This window comes from Anguilla rostrata, chromosome 4 (genome assembly GCF_018555375.3).
Source record: "Anguilla rostrata isolate EN2019 chromosome 4, ASM1855537v3, whole genome shotgun sequence".
Classification (NCBI taxonomy): domain Eukaryota; kingdom Metazoa; phylum Chordata; class Actinopteri; order Anguilliformes; family Anguillidae; genus Anguilla; species Anguilla rostrata.
In genome coordinates, this window is record NC_057936.1 from 3,333,406 (window position 1) to 3,347,942 (window position 14,537).

At 43.2% G+C, this 14,537-nt stretch overlaps 1 protein-coding gene across 1 annotated transcript in view; it reads left to right on the plus strand.

Moving 5' to 3' along the window:
• nfic (nuclear factor I/C) overlaps nucleotides 1–13,489 on the plus strand; it is a 133,250-nt gene extending 119,761 nt beyond the window's left edge. Inside the window, exon 12 of the mRNA XM_064330091.1 lies at nucleotides 1,862–13,489. Within this exon, the coding sequence (XP_064186161.1) occupies nucleotides 1,862–1,882 (21 nt within the window). The 3' untranslated portion in view covers nucleotides 1,883–13,489. The remainder of the gene's footprint in view (nucleotides 1–1,861) is intronic.
• The last annotated feature ends 1,048 nt before the right edge of the window (nucleotides 13,490–14,537 follow it).

Below are 14,537 nucleotides of genomic sequence, written 5' to 3' on the forward strand. Positions count from 1 at the left end.
TTTGAGCCGTTTGCTGAGGGTGATCAGCCCTGATCAGGGATCCTGGAGCTGAGCGGGAGCCGGAGAAATGGGAGCGCTGTGTGGCGTACATCTCCGTGTTGCGTGTGGCGAAGGAGAATCCGAAAGGACCTGGCTTCACAAGCCCACTACCCTCACATATAGAGGGTTCCCCGGTGTTCTGCTTAAATTCCCAACTTGGCTCTCTCAACCTAACACCTAATCATCCCTCTGTTTTAATTGGCTAAAAATCATTCTCTCACGCTCCACCTCAGCTGATGTGTGGTGACCGTTCTGGCACAAAATGGCTGCCGTGCATCCCCCAGGTGGGTGCTGTACATTGGTGGTGGTTGAGCAGAGTTTCCCCCTCATCACCGTGAAACGCTTTTATTCACCAGCCAGAAAGAAAAGCGCTGTGTAAATGCAACAGATAATAATAATAATAATAATGATATAATAATAGTGTTCTCCTCTCTGGAAAAGCAGGAGAGATTTGTGGAGCTGGAACGTACTGAAGCACATGCTTTTTTCCGGCCTCTCCCTCTCTTTTTTTGTTGTCGTGCTGGCTCGATACCGTGCGGTGCGTTTAGAGACGGCTGCAGTAAGGGCCGCGAAAAACGACCCCGAAGCCCGGCCTGATGCAAAGGAGGAGCGGAGCGGAGCGAGTCGTTTGGCCCGTCCCCCCCCCCCCCCCCTCGTTTTTTTTATTTTCTATTTTTTATTTTTTGGTCTGTTTTCAATTTTAGCGGCGTCACATTTTAAACGGACTTCAGCGACCGTCTCTGCAGCTGGAAGCCAAACTCGCATTTTGCGAATGCGAATCCTGCTGGGATCTCTCTCTCTCTCTCTCTCTCTCTCCACCTCTCTCTCTCTCTCTCTCTCTCTCTCTCTCTCTCCCCCTCTCCCCCCCTCTCTCTCTAGCTGCAGAATCACTTTTCCTTCATATTATTTTTATTAGCAGCTCTTTGTTTCCTGGTTTTCTCTGGTCTGGTGGTGCTTCGGCCCAGTAGGGCAGAAGACACTCATTTCAGGGCTCTAAGAAACTCAGCTGTGGGTCAGAGGAATGGATATTTTCAGACTAACAGAGTTATGCACTCACGCGCACATATGCACACTTACACACTTACACATGCACACATACACGCACACACACACACACGCAGATGCGCACATACACCACATACACCACACACACACGCACATACAGGTATATTCTTTACTGAGACGGTGCAGTGAACTGGGATTCACAGCTGAGGTTGAATGTGGCCTAATCAGTAAGCAGTAGGGGAGTCTGTGCACTTGCAGTTGCTTACATGTACTGCCCTGGGCAGGATATGACACTGCAGAGCCATTAATCTTCCTACAGACTGCAACCCATCTCCATATCACAGAACAGGGGCAGCGGTGCTGTTCCTCAACTAGTTCTTAAACCTGTGCGATTTTAACTCTCTGAAGAGTAGGTTTTTTTTAATGTTTTTTTTTTCTTTCTTCGCTATTCTAAGCCAGTGTTCTAGAACTCCACCGCTTTCAGTCTCCACTGGTTTTCATTGTGACATCATCAGCGTTGGAACGTTCAGCCGAGGGCATTCTAATCACCCGTTTGTGATCTTGCGCCTGGCTTTAAAGGGCTGAAGGTTTAAAAAAAACAAAACAAAGGAGGCCACGTTCTGTGGTGTTCGACAGGAAGTGTTGTGAAAATGAACGCGGTGGCGAAGCGCGTTGTGTAGGAAGCCGGGCAGTGTCACCGCGTTCTTCATTCTCTCTGCGTGCCGTTTGTTATTTCCTGTTTTGCTTCTGGTCTGACTTTTGCTAAATAATGTTTTTTCCTGTTGTTTTTTTTTCTCTCTCTCTCTCTCTCTTTTAGTCCTGGTATCTGGGGAACTGAACAAGATGAGGATGAGCCTGAGGGGCATGGACATAAAGATTTGAGATTCTAAATTTTTTTTGTGGAATTAAGAAAAAAAAATTGCAAAGGAGATGCAAGAGGGAAAACACATATATGTGTATATATATACATACATGTGTGTGTGTGTGTGTGTGTATGTATGTGTGCATATGTATATATACATATGTGTGTATGTACGTATGCATATGTATATATATATATATATATATATGCAGAGATGTAAAAGATACTGCAGCTGGCCTTTTCGAGTGGAAAGAGTGAAAGAGAAGATGGAGAGAAGAGAGGAGAGAGAGAAGAGGATTCTTGGGGGTGACTGGGATGGACAGTGGGGCAGAATTTCTACCCCCGCCCCCCCACCTCCTCTGCAATGCCCCTGCCTAATCATCCTTCCTCTGCTACAGGTGCTCCTTCCTCATATATGCAAAACAAGTATCCTTTATTTTCTTAATCGACAAGAGAGTGAAAAGTGAAAGAAGTGTTTCCAAGCGATTATATTTTTCCAGAAGTTTTGGGACGACGCTGATGGTTCCTGTATTGAAGCTAGGGAGGGGGAGGGGAGGGGAGGGGGGAGGGAGGGGGAAGGGGGGATTAGATGGGATGGAAAGTTGACAACTGGTCAAGACCCTCTTTATCCAACATTGTGACTATAACTAAAAAAAGGTCTGTGTTTTATTGAGTTCCTTAGACAATCATTTATGCCTGTTCATTTTTATTTCTTTTAACTTTTCTTTTTTGTTTAAGGGGGGGGTGTGTTTGGGGAAAAAAAGGTCTCCTTGTAAGCAGCCAGATGTATTACAGTAACTGGCTTGTTGTTGTGGAGGGGGTGGTTCTGTTTTCGTCTTCAGAGACCAGTACTCAGTGATGACCAATGACGGGAAGCTGACCCTCATAGCAGGGGAAGAGGGCGGGGGGAGTTAGCCGTGCGCTGGTTAGCCGCTAGGTTAGCCGGTTCGCTGCGTGGGCGTGTTGGCGAATGGCGGTGTGCGCTGCAGTTAAGGGCCCCGCTGTCTGACGCTAGGCTGAAGAACGGAGCGGCAACAGGTAGAAAACGGAACAGGTGAGGAGCAGACAGGCCTTGAGGCGGATATTCAGCCCATGTGCACACACCTGTGCTTCCGGAAGGTTCGCCGTGCAGGAGAGCGGGCAGGTGGTGTAGTCTGAGCTGCCCGTACGCATTTGTGACCTGAACCGTGAGCGGTTGGAGAGCTAAACATTTTGATTGGTTCAAAACAGAGTGATTGACGGATCGTTGTAGCTCCGCCCCTTTTTGAATTTCATCGCCACTCCAGGAAGTGGCGGGTCGACGCCCAACCCCTCTCCCGTCCCATCTGGGAATCGCCTGAATGTGCAGCACTAAGCAGAGGCACGAAACTTGGAACGAGGCACTTTTTAAACTCTTTTTTTCTTCCAAGTGTTGAGGAACAGCCTGTGCCCCCCCCCCCCCACTTCCCCTTCCCCCTTCTGGCAGGGAGACCTGGCCCTGTTTCATCTGTATTTTTAATTTCTGAGGCCAGATTTATGACCTTTTGAAGCAGTTTTTTTTTTTTTTTTTTTTTTTTAAAGAAAACTATTTGGTAAATCCGGGGAGAACGTGTTTCTCTCCTGATCAAAAGCTGCTCTCTTCTCCTAGTTTGTGTAAGACCCCAACATCTGGAGCCACCCCCCCCTCCCCAGCCTCCCCATAGTCACAGACTTGTCTCCCTATTACAGTTTTTATTGGGGTAATTCACAGGGTTTATTTTGCACGGTGAAGCAGTGACTACTACAGTAGTTATGTCACTAGTGCTGCAGTATTGAGCGTGGAGGATGAACATTCTTCGCTTTGTGTACTTAGTTTAAGATTGCATTGGAAATGAAAGGCGTTGCACTACTCTGATTTTAATTCTCTTCTTTAGCAGCTGATTTTATTCTATTTTATCCTTTTCATTTTTTTTATTTGTTTGGCGCAATCGATACGATATGCCGCAAGTCAGAAGTAGGTTTTTAGGGGTTTTTTTAGGGCGTAGTGTTTTTGTGTTCATTTGGTAGCAGGGTACATGGTGTGTGAGCGTTGGCTTTCTGAAGTTATTACAGTGTATTGCAACTTTTTTTTATCCCGCCCTAGTGCACTTAAATATTCTGTATGTGTATCCAGAAGATGTCTTGTGTGTGTAGAAGTACAGGAAAAATGAACAGATTTGGATTGACTGGACTGTCCAGCCCAGTTTGCTTATATTTAACTGTTTGTTCCCACATAATGGAGACTCGATATTTCCCCCTTTTTTAAAAAAAAAAAAAAAAACGATGCTCTCTTTATGTAATACTTTAACAAAAAAGAAAGTAATTTATGATGACATTTTTCAAATCACGTGTCGCACACTGATGGGAAATGGGAATGTGAGTGAGTGGATTATCTGGGTATCAGCTTCTGAGGCAACCCCAGGTGTACTGGCTGCTGTGCTTAGCCGCTTGCACATTGGCGCCCCCAACAGGCCAACAGCGGTATAGAACAATTGAACATTTTTATGAAGACAAAAGATACTTGTACCGTTAAAATTAACAGCCACAAACCATTTTAAAATGGCAAAGAAACCAGAAGTATTAAAATTATCCCAGAAAAAGGTTAAAAATAATTTTTTTTTTTCCACATAAACATATATATACATATATTTGCAGTTAGCAAGCTTTCTACATTGCTATTTGAAAGCATACATGTAGCTGTTGAATAACACTAACTAACCCGTAATTTTTCTGGAGAGAAGCCCACGCGGACCTTAAAAAAGAGCAGGCAAAATCGCATCCATAGTGTGCACCCTAAATGTGAATTTTCACACAAGGATAAACAACGATTTCACATCGCGGAGGTATCCTTGTGCAGTTGTCGCCTTGTGTACGCGCGTCTTACTGTTATAGCTCGAGAATACCAGTATGAAAACAATTAAGAATAACATCAGGGCTAATGATTTCCAAACCAAACCCAAACCGTGAAGCCATAAAAAGTGCCTAAAATAATGATTTTTTCCCCCCCATTTTTCTCTGTAAAGTTATTTTTTTTCTGTCTTTGTGTGTTTGAGTGTGCGTGAAAGAGAGGTGAGCCTCAGTTAGCTCCTGCTAGGCTACAGGTGAGACAGGGAAATCGTGTGAGACTGAGAGAGGTGGACAGGTTCTACAGTGCTCTGAGCGCGCTACACCTTTTCAAAGGCTACCGCTACCGGCGGGGACCGTCGAAGGAAACAACACGCGAAACGCCCTGTGTTTGCGCTAACAGCGCGCGCATAATCGAACTGACACACATCAAACATTCATACACGCGTGCGTGCGTGCGTGCGTGCGTGCCTGCGTGTGTGTACGTGCGTGCGTGTATGGCTTTCATAAGCAGCTTTTCAAAGTAATACTGTGCATTTAGCATTTAGCTACCTAGCGATAACCTTCAGATTGCAGCTTGGCAGATTGCAAACTTTGAATTGGTGTTGACTGCTGCCGTTCAGCCTTCTACCCCTTTTTTAAAGACAGAATATGACGACTTTTTAAAGGTGCTGATATAAAATTGTACTGAAAAAAATAAATATATATATAATATATAATAATGCATGGTGCTTTCAAACAAGAAAATCAAGTGATTTTTAGCCGTACTAACCAGCGTAGCGCTGTTGTGGGTGCATGGCTGAGACGCGTTCGTTTGGACCCCCCCCCCCTTAACCCCCAACCCCGCCTTGATCCCTTCCCCCTCCCCAACCCCCGACCCCCCCCCCGACCTTCCAAACAGGGGCTCGCTTGCGCGACGGGGCCTCTCGTTGACTCTGGTTTTCTGGCTGTGTCGTTTTAGCTACTACTTTGCACGATGTTTTTAATACTTAAAACCACATTATGTGCCTTGCATTTGTTTAAAAAAACAAAAAATAATAATTAATAAAACTGTTTTTTTTTAAAGCCATCGATTTACTGTCCATAAAGACACAAAATAATTAATAATAATAATGCTGCATGTGTGATTGCTTGCCATTATCCAGTTATCAAAGATAAATAAATTATAGGTTGCCATTTGTATAAAAGCAGAACTTTCAAAAAGAAACAGAAAGACTTGATCAAAGGACGCTGGTAATGCCTGAAATAGTGTAGTGGCAATGAACGGGCCGGATGCCCTATTTGTTGTTTTCCTTCTTGTTACCCATCTCATTGATGCTATGAGTCCAATTAATTTGATCATTTCATCTTTAAAAAATGTTTTTTTTTCTTTTCATAATTAACATTCTGGCCCGTTGTCTGTCTTCCATCTAACGTTATTGTTGCAATGTATTAAAATATGCAATACAAAGTTTGTCCACTCAGCGTTTGGCTGGAGACGAAGTTGAGAAGTTCAGTGTTTCCCTGTTTTCGATATCGTTCTGATTTAGAAACTGCAGAGTAATGAGTATTGTGTGGAGAAGTGGTTTCGTTGGTGTCAGCCAAAGTATTGACCATCAGCAGTGATGAGCGTGTACTAGTAGAAAAGAATTTGCAATAGACGAACTTGACTGACTTTAGTCTAGTTTGTTGTTCTGGCTATGCAGATTGGAGGGCGAGTGAGAGGCAGGGTGATAAACAGTGCGTAGGAAAGAGCCATGTGAAATGCCTTAACACAGAACAGAGCCTAAACAGTCCCTCTTACCCTCCCACAGACTAAAGCCCCTATTCGAGGGAAATGGCTTGAGGAGTTTGCCACAGAGTGGCTGAAAACTTGTGGAGACGGACGGTAAAGACAGACCTCTCTTTCTGGTCGGTTTTCCATTCGACAACCATTGAATCTCACCCTTTTGTTTCATGAAAGAGAGGGTCTGGATTAATTACTTTCATAGCAATGATCTTCACAGCCACCGCTGAAGACACTTAAATTGTAATGTGAATGTTTCCTGTGCAGTCCCGTCTGCTGTGTGGAGTTCGATCGTATGTTTGGAAATCAGGAAGGTGTGCATCAAAACAGGGTAAATAAAGTGGGAATATTTTTATTTTATTTTATTTTTTGGACTCAAGAGTGAATACTACAACACACTACGAAGGTGTAAGGCTAATTCCCTGGGAAGAATTCATCCCCGTCTTCCTCCGTGGGTCACAGATCCCCGCGCTTGTGTGTGTCTACTGATCTCCGCAGAGTCAGCCTACATTTTGGCTTCCTTGGCACTTTGCTTTCTCTCTCAGATTGTACTTAGGAGAGAGAGAGTGAGCGAGAGAGAGAGAGAGAGAGAGACCATTATGGAGACAGGAGTTTGACCCAAAACAGTCCTGGAGAGCACAGTTAATAAAATTGATGAATGAATTAATAGTAAAAATGCTGGACAGACAGGTGGGAGAGGAGTGTGGAATGACCTGAGATTAAAATTGATGAGTTTTACTGGCAGTCGGGGGGGGGGAGGGGCGGGGGGCGGCAGAAAGGCATATGAACAAGGTTTCTGTGCCCCCCCCCCCCCCACTCGTTCCAGTTGTGCCTCTTTAACAGGGGAGGGGCCAGGAGGGGGGGGCGGACACCGGAGGCAAATTCTGTCATTTGTAAGATGTACAGTTTTGTTAAGTACCTGACTTACCCTTTTTGTAAAAATGATTTTTAAAATGATTGGGGGGGGGGGGAGGAGGAGTACAAAAACATGTACTTTACACTGGCTCCAGTAGAATGTTTGGCATTATGTACCATTTTTAGAATTTTAGAAAAAAAAAAGCATTTATTAATTAATTAAAAAATTAAATTAGTTGACATTTAGGAATCACCATATTTAGGCCTGAGGTGCATCCTCGTATAGTTTTGCATATTCCTATACTTGGCCCCCCAGTGTAGGCTAATGGTGTTTCAACTGATGCAAAAGATGAAAAATGAATGAACACACACAGTGGAAAGAGAGTAGTTTTCATGGGGGGGGGGGGGGAGAATTGCACGTTCATGTTTAATTTGACCTGTCGATTTTTTTTTCGATCTTTTTTTCTCTAAGCGATGCAAAGATGCTTCAGTAGTTTTTTTTTTTTTGGCGATAATTTATCAGTTGTTACTGCGCAGATTTGCCGGGTTGAGAGAGTCAGTTTTATTTGGGGCGATTGTTGAGGGTCCGAAGAGGCCGCGTTCTGAAAAGACTGTTATGCAGTGTACTGTGTTGATTCTGCAATGGACATTGCAGTGCTGGTAGCTATTGAGATTGAACTCAAGAATTATTTTTAAAAAAAGAGAAGAATTTTAAATAAAAAATGGCCAAGTGAGAGGTATTGTTTACATCCCCGTCGTAAGATCCTGGTGGGGGACGGTTTTTTTTTTTGCACCCCACCGTCGCGGTTCCCGGCTGAAGCAAGTGCGATAGTTTTAGGCATTCCATCAAATCCATCGTTCCCGCGCGCCAAGCCCAAACGCTGCCGCCAATCAGGAAGCGGCTCCTCGTATTTAAACAGGACATGTAATGAGACCGGAGTCTTACCCGTCGGGCAATGAACACAACCCGTGCTCTTTTGTTCACTATCCCGAGTATTAGGGGCCTGGGGCCTGGTTTTCTAAGACTTTCAGCACGTGCAAAACCCTTATAGCCACACACAAAACCAACAACGTGACCAACGATTGGTCATGGTATTTGTTTTCGCACCGATCACTGGTTGTGCTAAAAGGTTTTGCCTTGTGTTAAAGGTCTTAGTCAAAAAAAAAAAAAAAAAAGGGCTCTTAGTATTTCATTTTTTAAATTTATTTTTGAAGCACTCTCCAGAGCTGTGTGCCGCAGTGCATTGTGGGCCACGAGGCCTGCTGTGATTAGCAGCCCTGTTACACATCTCCGACACTCGTTTAATTTCATTCAGCTATTAATACACTACACACCTCAGCGAGAGAGGGGCACCGCTATTGGGCGATGTAGCTGGACGATTTCTTCGGCTACTACATGCGGGGAGGTTCACTTGGACTCCTTTGGGCGAACGTAAGCGCGCGTACACACGCGCGCGACTTAAGACCTTAAACGATCGCCGCTTGAAACCGGCAGTTCCAAAATAGTTGTCTCGCGCTCCCCCCCCCCCCCCCCTCGCTGTACCCCGTCCGGCCGTTTCCCCTGAAGAACGGGGGGGAGACCCAGCCGTCTCTGTACATGTCCTGTTGAAGATTTGCACTGTTCCACTCACACATTTTTATGATCCCGACACACAGCTTCAGCCGGGGACCAACACCTGGGGGGTTGCAGGGGGAAGGGGGGGGGGGGTGCGTGGGTGGGGGGCAGGGTTTTCATTGTCTGGCACCTTGGTCTGGTCCTGTAGCACACCGTTGTCTTTTGAGTAGTATTTGGTTCCCGACCCAGCTGAGTGGGACTAGAAACACAGGGTCGTTCTCCACGGCACACTCTTATTTTAATTTTTAAAATTTTTTTTTTTTTAAAGTGGCCACAGGTGATGATTGAACTTGCTTTGAATGACATTAACATGCATTTCAAAATCGATGCATGTAAAAAAAAAAAAAACATTTATTTTTTATTTCAATGCCCTTTTACTAATATTTTTTCTTTTGTAGTAATTGTTGTTATGATTATTATAGGATTGTTTAAATTCGGACACGTTAGCCTGTGTATAAACGCTTCTGTTGCAGTATATCGATTAGAGCGCCACACGAAAATGTACATATAACTACCGTTCTTTTCTTCTTTTATTTTTTTTTGTATGAGAAAATACATGTTTGTGTTTGTGTGTTGTTTTAGTTGTCATAAGCGTGTGGCCAAGCCACAGTATATTAGAATTCCTTCGGGGGTGGGGGGGGGGGAGATCTTATGTGGATAGCGTGAGCACATTACCGATGCTTGAAGAAGGGTACCTGTCTTGCCGGTTTTCGACTTGAAACATTGACTCCAGTAATTTCAGCTTCGCTTATCGTCATTTTAAACGGAGAGATTTTTGTCGTCGTCTTCAGGTCTATCCTCGAGGGAATATGCAAACTCCATTTGCCTTTTTTTCCCCCACAGTCTGTTTCCCGGGTCTGTGCTTCTTTCATTTTCGGCATTGTCATACAACCCTTCGAGATCACTCGCGCAGTTATTATTATTATTTTCTTCGTCTTTTGTTTTCGGCAGATTGCACTAGATATGCTGGTTATTGATGTTTCGTTGTAGGAAAACCTCCTTCAAAAGTTTTTTTTTTTTTTTTGTTTGTCTGGAAATACCTTCGATCCTCTACCTGAGAGATGAGGAGTTGAGGCAGTGGGAAAGAGAAAGAGAGAGAGAATTATGAAAGAGTGAGCAAGAAAAAAAAACAGCTGCTTTAAATCCAACCGCTTTTTTGTATTATCTTTGGCCTCGTTTCACTTACATAGCTAGCCAACGGGAATAACTTTATTTAGCCTGTTATTGTATTTTGTCTTGTGTTTCACTGACTTTGCAGAGCGAATGACTTGAACTTCAGCTTAGATGGTACATATTCTTTGGACTTGATTTAGTTGTGAGCTGTGTTCTGGCAAAGCTAAGCTCTTGGAACAGTCCTTGACAATCATTGGAAGTGTCTGCTTTTTTTTTCTTTCTTTTTTTTATTTTTATTAAACTGGTTCACATGAAATGTGGACACAGTGCAGTTAAATGTTGTTTTTTTAAAAAGCCTGTTTGTGAAGATTCAGTCGCTAAAAAGGAAGTGTGTGTACCAATCAGACGCGCTCCGCTGGATGAGTCCAGGTCCGAAGCGCCCTCGCTTGGCTTCGAGTGCCTTTCTTGTGTCAGCCAAGCTGTGAATGTTACTGTAGTTTTACTCAAGGGTGGCCTTGTTCTGCTCTGGATGACAACATAGTGGCCTGTTTCTGCTAATGAGAGTGTGGGGAGGTGGGGGGTGGGGGTGGGGGTGTGGGGGTGTGTCTTCAACGCCAGCTACGCTTTTGTATTTTTACTCTTTTTTATTTTCTGAGGAGAGAGCTACAGTAAATATAGGCTTATTGAAATCATGGCTCCAGAAACCTGTGTTAAGCTATATGACAGCAGAAGATGGAAGGAAGTAAAATGGCTGGTGCCTGGACTCCCTGAGTCTTGATCCATGGCCCTTTGTAACTCTTACAAGTCTTATAAAGTTATACAGTAAGCTGAGAAATTAACAAAGAGCCCCCTTCTTTTCTTTTTTATTACAAACTCAGGCAATCGGAGAACTAATTTAGCCAAGAGAATTTTGAAAATTATAATTATTGTTATCATTATTTACGTTCCTGTAATACAATTTCATTTTTGGTTTCCAGTTGTGATTTCCTGATCTGTACGGCCGTGCGAGAGAAACAAAATGGCGGGACGTTTTTTTTTTTTTTTCTTTTCTTTTCAGTACTCTGGTGTTACCTTATGCACAGGGCAGGGCAACTCGACTGGGTCTGTGGGTGACCAGCTTCGGTTTCATCCTCTGGTCTTGCACTTCCTGTATTACACGTAAGATCACATGAATTTAACCAGTCTTGAATCTGCTAATCAGACGGTACATGTTTATGCTGGGACCCACTGGTACCGGTGGAGTTACCCTTTCCCTGACCCAAAACAAGGGCTATATGGACTGACTACATGCCAGGGCCAAATGTATATCTCAGCCTATTTACAACTTAATACTGCTTATTTTAAGATATTAACATTTCTGCTGTGAAACAGCCACTACAGTGAAAGCCTTTTTGTGTGCATTAGCTCAAATCTAATAATCCCCAGCAGGCAGAGTTTACTGAACAGTACCAGGACAGGAGATAATCAAATTTTGATTTAAAAAAAAAACTCATGATTTTTTTTTTTACTGTTTAAAAAAGACAGTAATGCACTTGGGAACTGGAAGTGAGATTTTTTCCCCCACAGATCTGTTTTTAAAAAAATACCTGAATTAAACACATAATGCTAAATGCAGAAAACTTTGTGCACGAATAGCTTCAGGAAAATGTATAAATTTGCTCAAACTGTGCATTTTCCTTTGATCTGTAGTGACCTCGGGCTTTTCCTGTTTAAGCTTCTGTGAGGTCACAGCCGCGACAAGGCCTATCAGATTCCATTAGAACCTTTGAGCTGTTAGGATTCCGTGTGTGTACTGCCTCACGGGGCAACTGGGTACCTTTTTTTTTTTTTTTTTGTTTTAAAAATCATCTTTCTTCTTTTGAATAAGCCAGCAGGTAAACAAAATAATAAAAAAAGACAGTGAAATAGATACAAATAGTCAATACCAAAAATGATTTCAACAAGCAGTGCCTGTCATTTTACTGCAAAACCTTTTTATTGTCCAGCAACCTTTGTGCTCTCTGTACAATGAGCTACAGTGTCTCTTCTCACTTTCGTCAGAGTTCAATGTCTTTTTCATTTGTGCCGGGGTGGGCGTGGCTGTAGTTGTCTTGGCCCCGCCCATCCCGCTGTGTTCTGCGCGCCGTTCACCAGGCAAGCTGTCATGATGGGACTCCCATTCGGAGGTTAGAGGCGCAACAGTCTCCAGCTGAGGGTGTAGAATCAGAACCAGAATCTGTCCGGTTGAATCTCCACGACAACATTTTAATGTTTCCCTCTGAAGAAATTCTCCAGTAACATGCCTGGGAAGCAGAGATGCGCATTTTCATTCCACAGATTCAGTGTTTATTCAAGAGGGTGTTTTTTTTTTTTTTTTTTTACTGTTAAGCTGGGCTGTGAACCACTCGATGAAAACCTCAACCTATCATGACAACTTGCGTGATTGTTTCAACTTTTTTTGTTTGTTTTTTTGTTTTTGTTGGGTATTCCGTTTGGTTGTTTAAAGCCTTCTTTTAAAGCATGCTGTTTAAATTTCTCGGCGAGTAGAAGTTGGTTTTATCGGAGGTCGTGTGAGGTCGAGGTGCTTCTCAGAGAACACTCTAATGCAGTGTTACATTTTAAGGGGTTTTGCTTTTCACATTATACTTTACAATATTACCATAGTAGTTTACCATTAATCGCTTGCTTGCTGCACACATACACACTTCACACCAGGAAAGAGCATGTGGGCCTTTAGTTCTGGCCTGGCCTATTGAACCAACCAGGAATCACGCTGGTTCATATATAGTATGTGGATCACTAATCACAGTATGTTTGTTTTTTCTTTTGCTTACAGAATTAAAAGCGCTTCTTCATCAAAATGTCAGTGATCATTTCTCACTGAAACAGCTGAAATGTAAAAATGCAAATGCTTTTTTTTTTTTGTTTGTTTGTTTGTTTACCCCTCTTTGTCATACGGTCAAAGAGGGTTTTTTTGGGAAGCAAAACTAAATTTGCCACGTGTTTTTTTCAACTGGTGTGAGGGAAGACTTTCGAGCTCAGTTCCGACCGAAAATTCGCGACGTGACGAGCTGCAGCTGGCGACTCTTCGCAGCCTTCTAAAACTCGCCAACCTGCTATTAGACGAGTTGGATCGCGCGCAACGGCGAGCGCCGGCAGCGGACGTTCTGAGATGGGGTAGTTCGCGCCGCTCGCGACTCCTCACCGCAACGTTCTAAAATTGTTCCGTTGCTTCGCGAATCTTCGGTCCGAACTGGGGCCTTTACAGCTTTGACAATATTTGATTATAACATTATATTCAGCCGTCGCTGTTAGCATAAAACTCATAACTGCATTACTGGAAATGAGGATGTTCCCCTATGCAACAAAAAAAAAAAGTATAAAAATAATAAACAAGCTATGCTACAACTCAGAATTGCGGTCTTGGTTTTTATTTGTAAATCCAATCATTTCTGTCTGTGATATAGAGAATCTGTGATATATAGGTACAGAGGACAGAGTTCGGAGAGCAACGACAAGGATTTGAGCACCGTGAAAATGCAGCCAAACCATTACAATATAACGAGTCCTGACAGAACACAGCCGGAGAAACAGTCACATTCCAATAGCCCTGAAATCAACAGAAAGACCTAATTCCAATTTATGAGTGTATCATTTTACTCTCTCATTATATAAATGTAATCAATCAGATTAAATACATTACGTTGCGTTCCTTTAATTGCATTACGTTTAAATGCGTGTAAGAATGTACAATGTTTGCTTTTGTGAAAATGAAATTGCAATTCACTGCGAGTACGTTTTTAAAGAAAAAATAAACCACACTGATTGCAGCACTTGGTTAAATTAACAGCATAATCAAGAAGCGAACATATATTATCTGTATGTCTGTATTTTTTTGCATTTTCAGAACAATTTATCAAGCAGTTGCCATGACAGTTAATCACTGCATTTCCTGTGTAACTTACATGTCCCTTATAGACAAAAAAAATCTAATTTCAAGGTTATTCTTTCTCTCGCTCTCTCTCTCTCTCTCTCTCTATATATATATATATATATATATATATATATATATATATATATATATATCCACAATTATCTATTCCCATGTGTTACAATATCTGGCAGTACATTCCATTTTTCCGTAAGAGTTTTCCGGACGGTCTCTCAGTACTCCGTTTGAGGCCCAGCAGCCCGTCTGTGTTCCACAGCCGCCGCCCCTCAAACTGCAGCGTAGACCCCGTCTGACGCAGGGCTCTGTTCCCCGAAAACTGCGGCCTAATTTTAGCACCCCGGGCCCCTTCACCGCGACCCTGACCTGTCGCATCTCACGTACGCTGTCTGGGACCCCTGAAAGGGGGCAGGCAGTGGAAAAGATAACAAATGAGCTGCTTTATGCAGTACAGTCAGTACTGCAGAGTGTTGTACAGCTTCTCAGAGGACCTGTGACTGCCTTGTGCGAGACA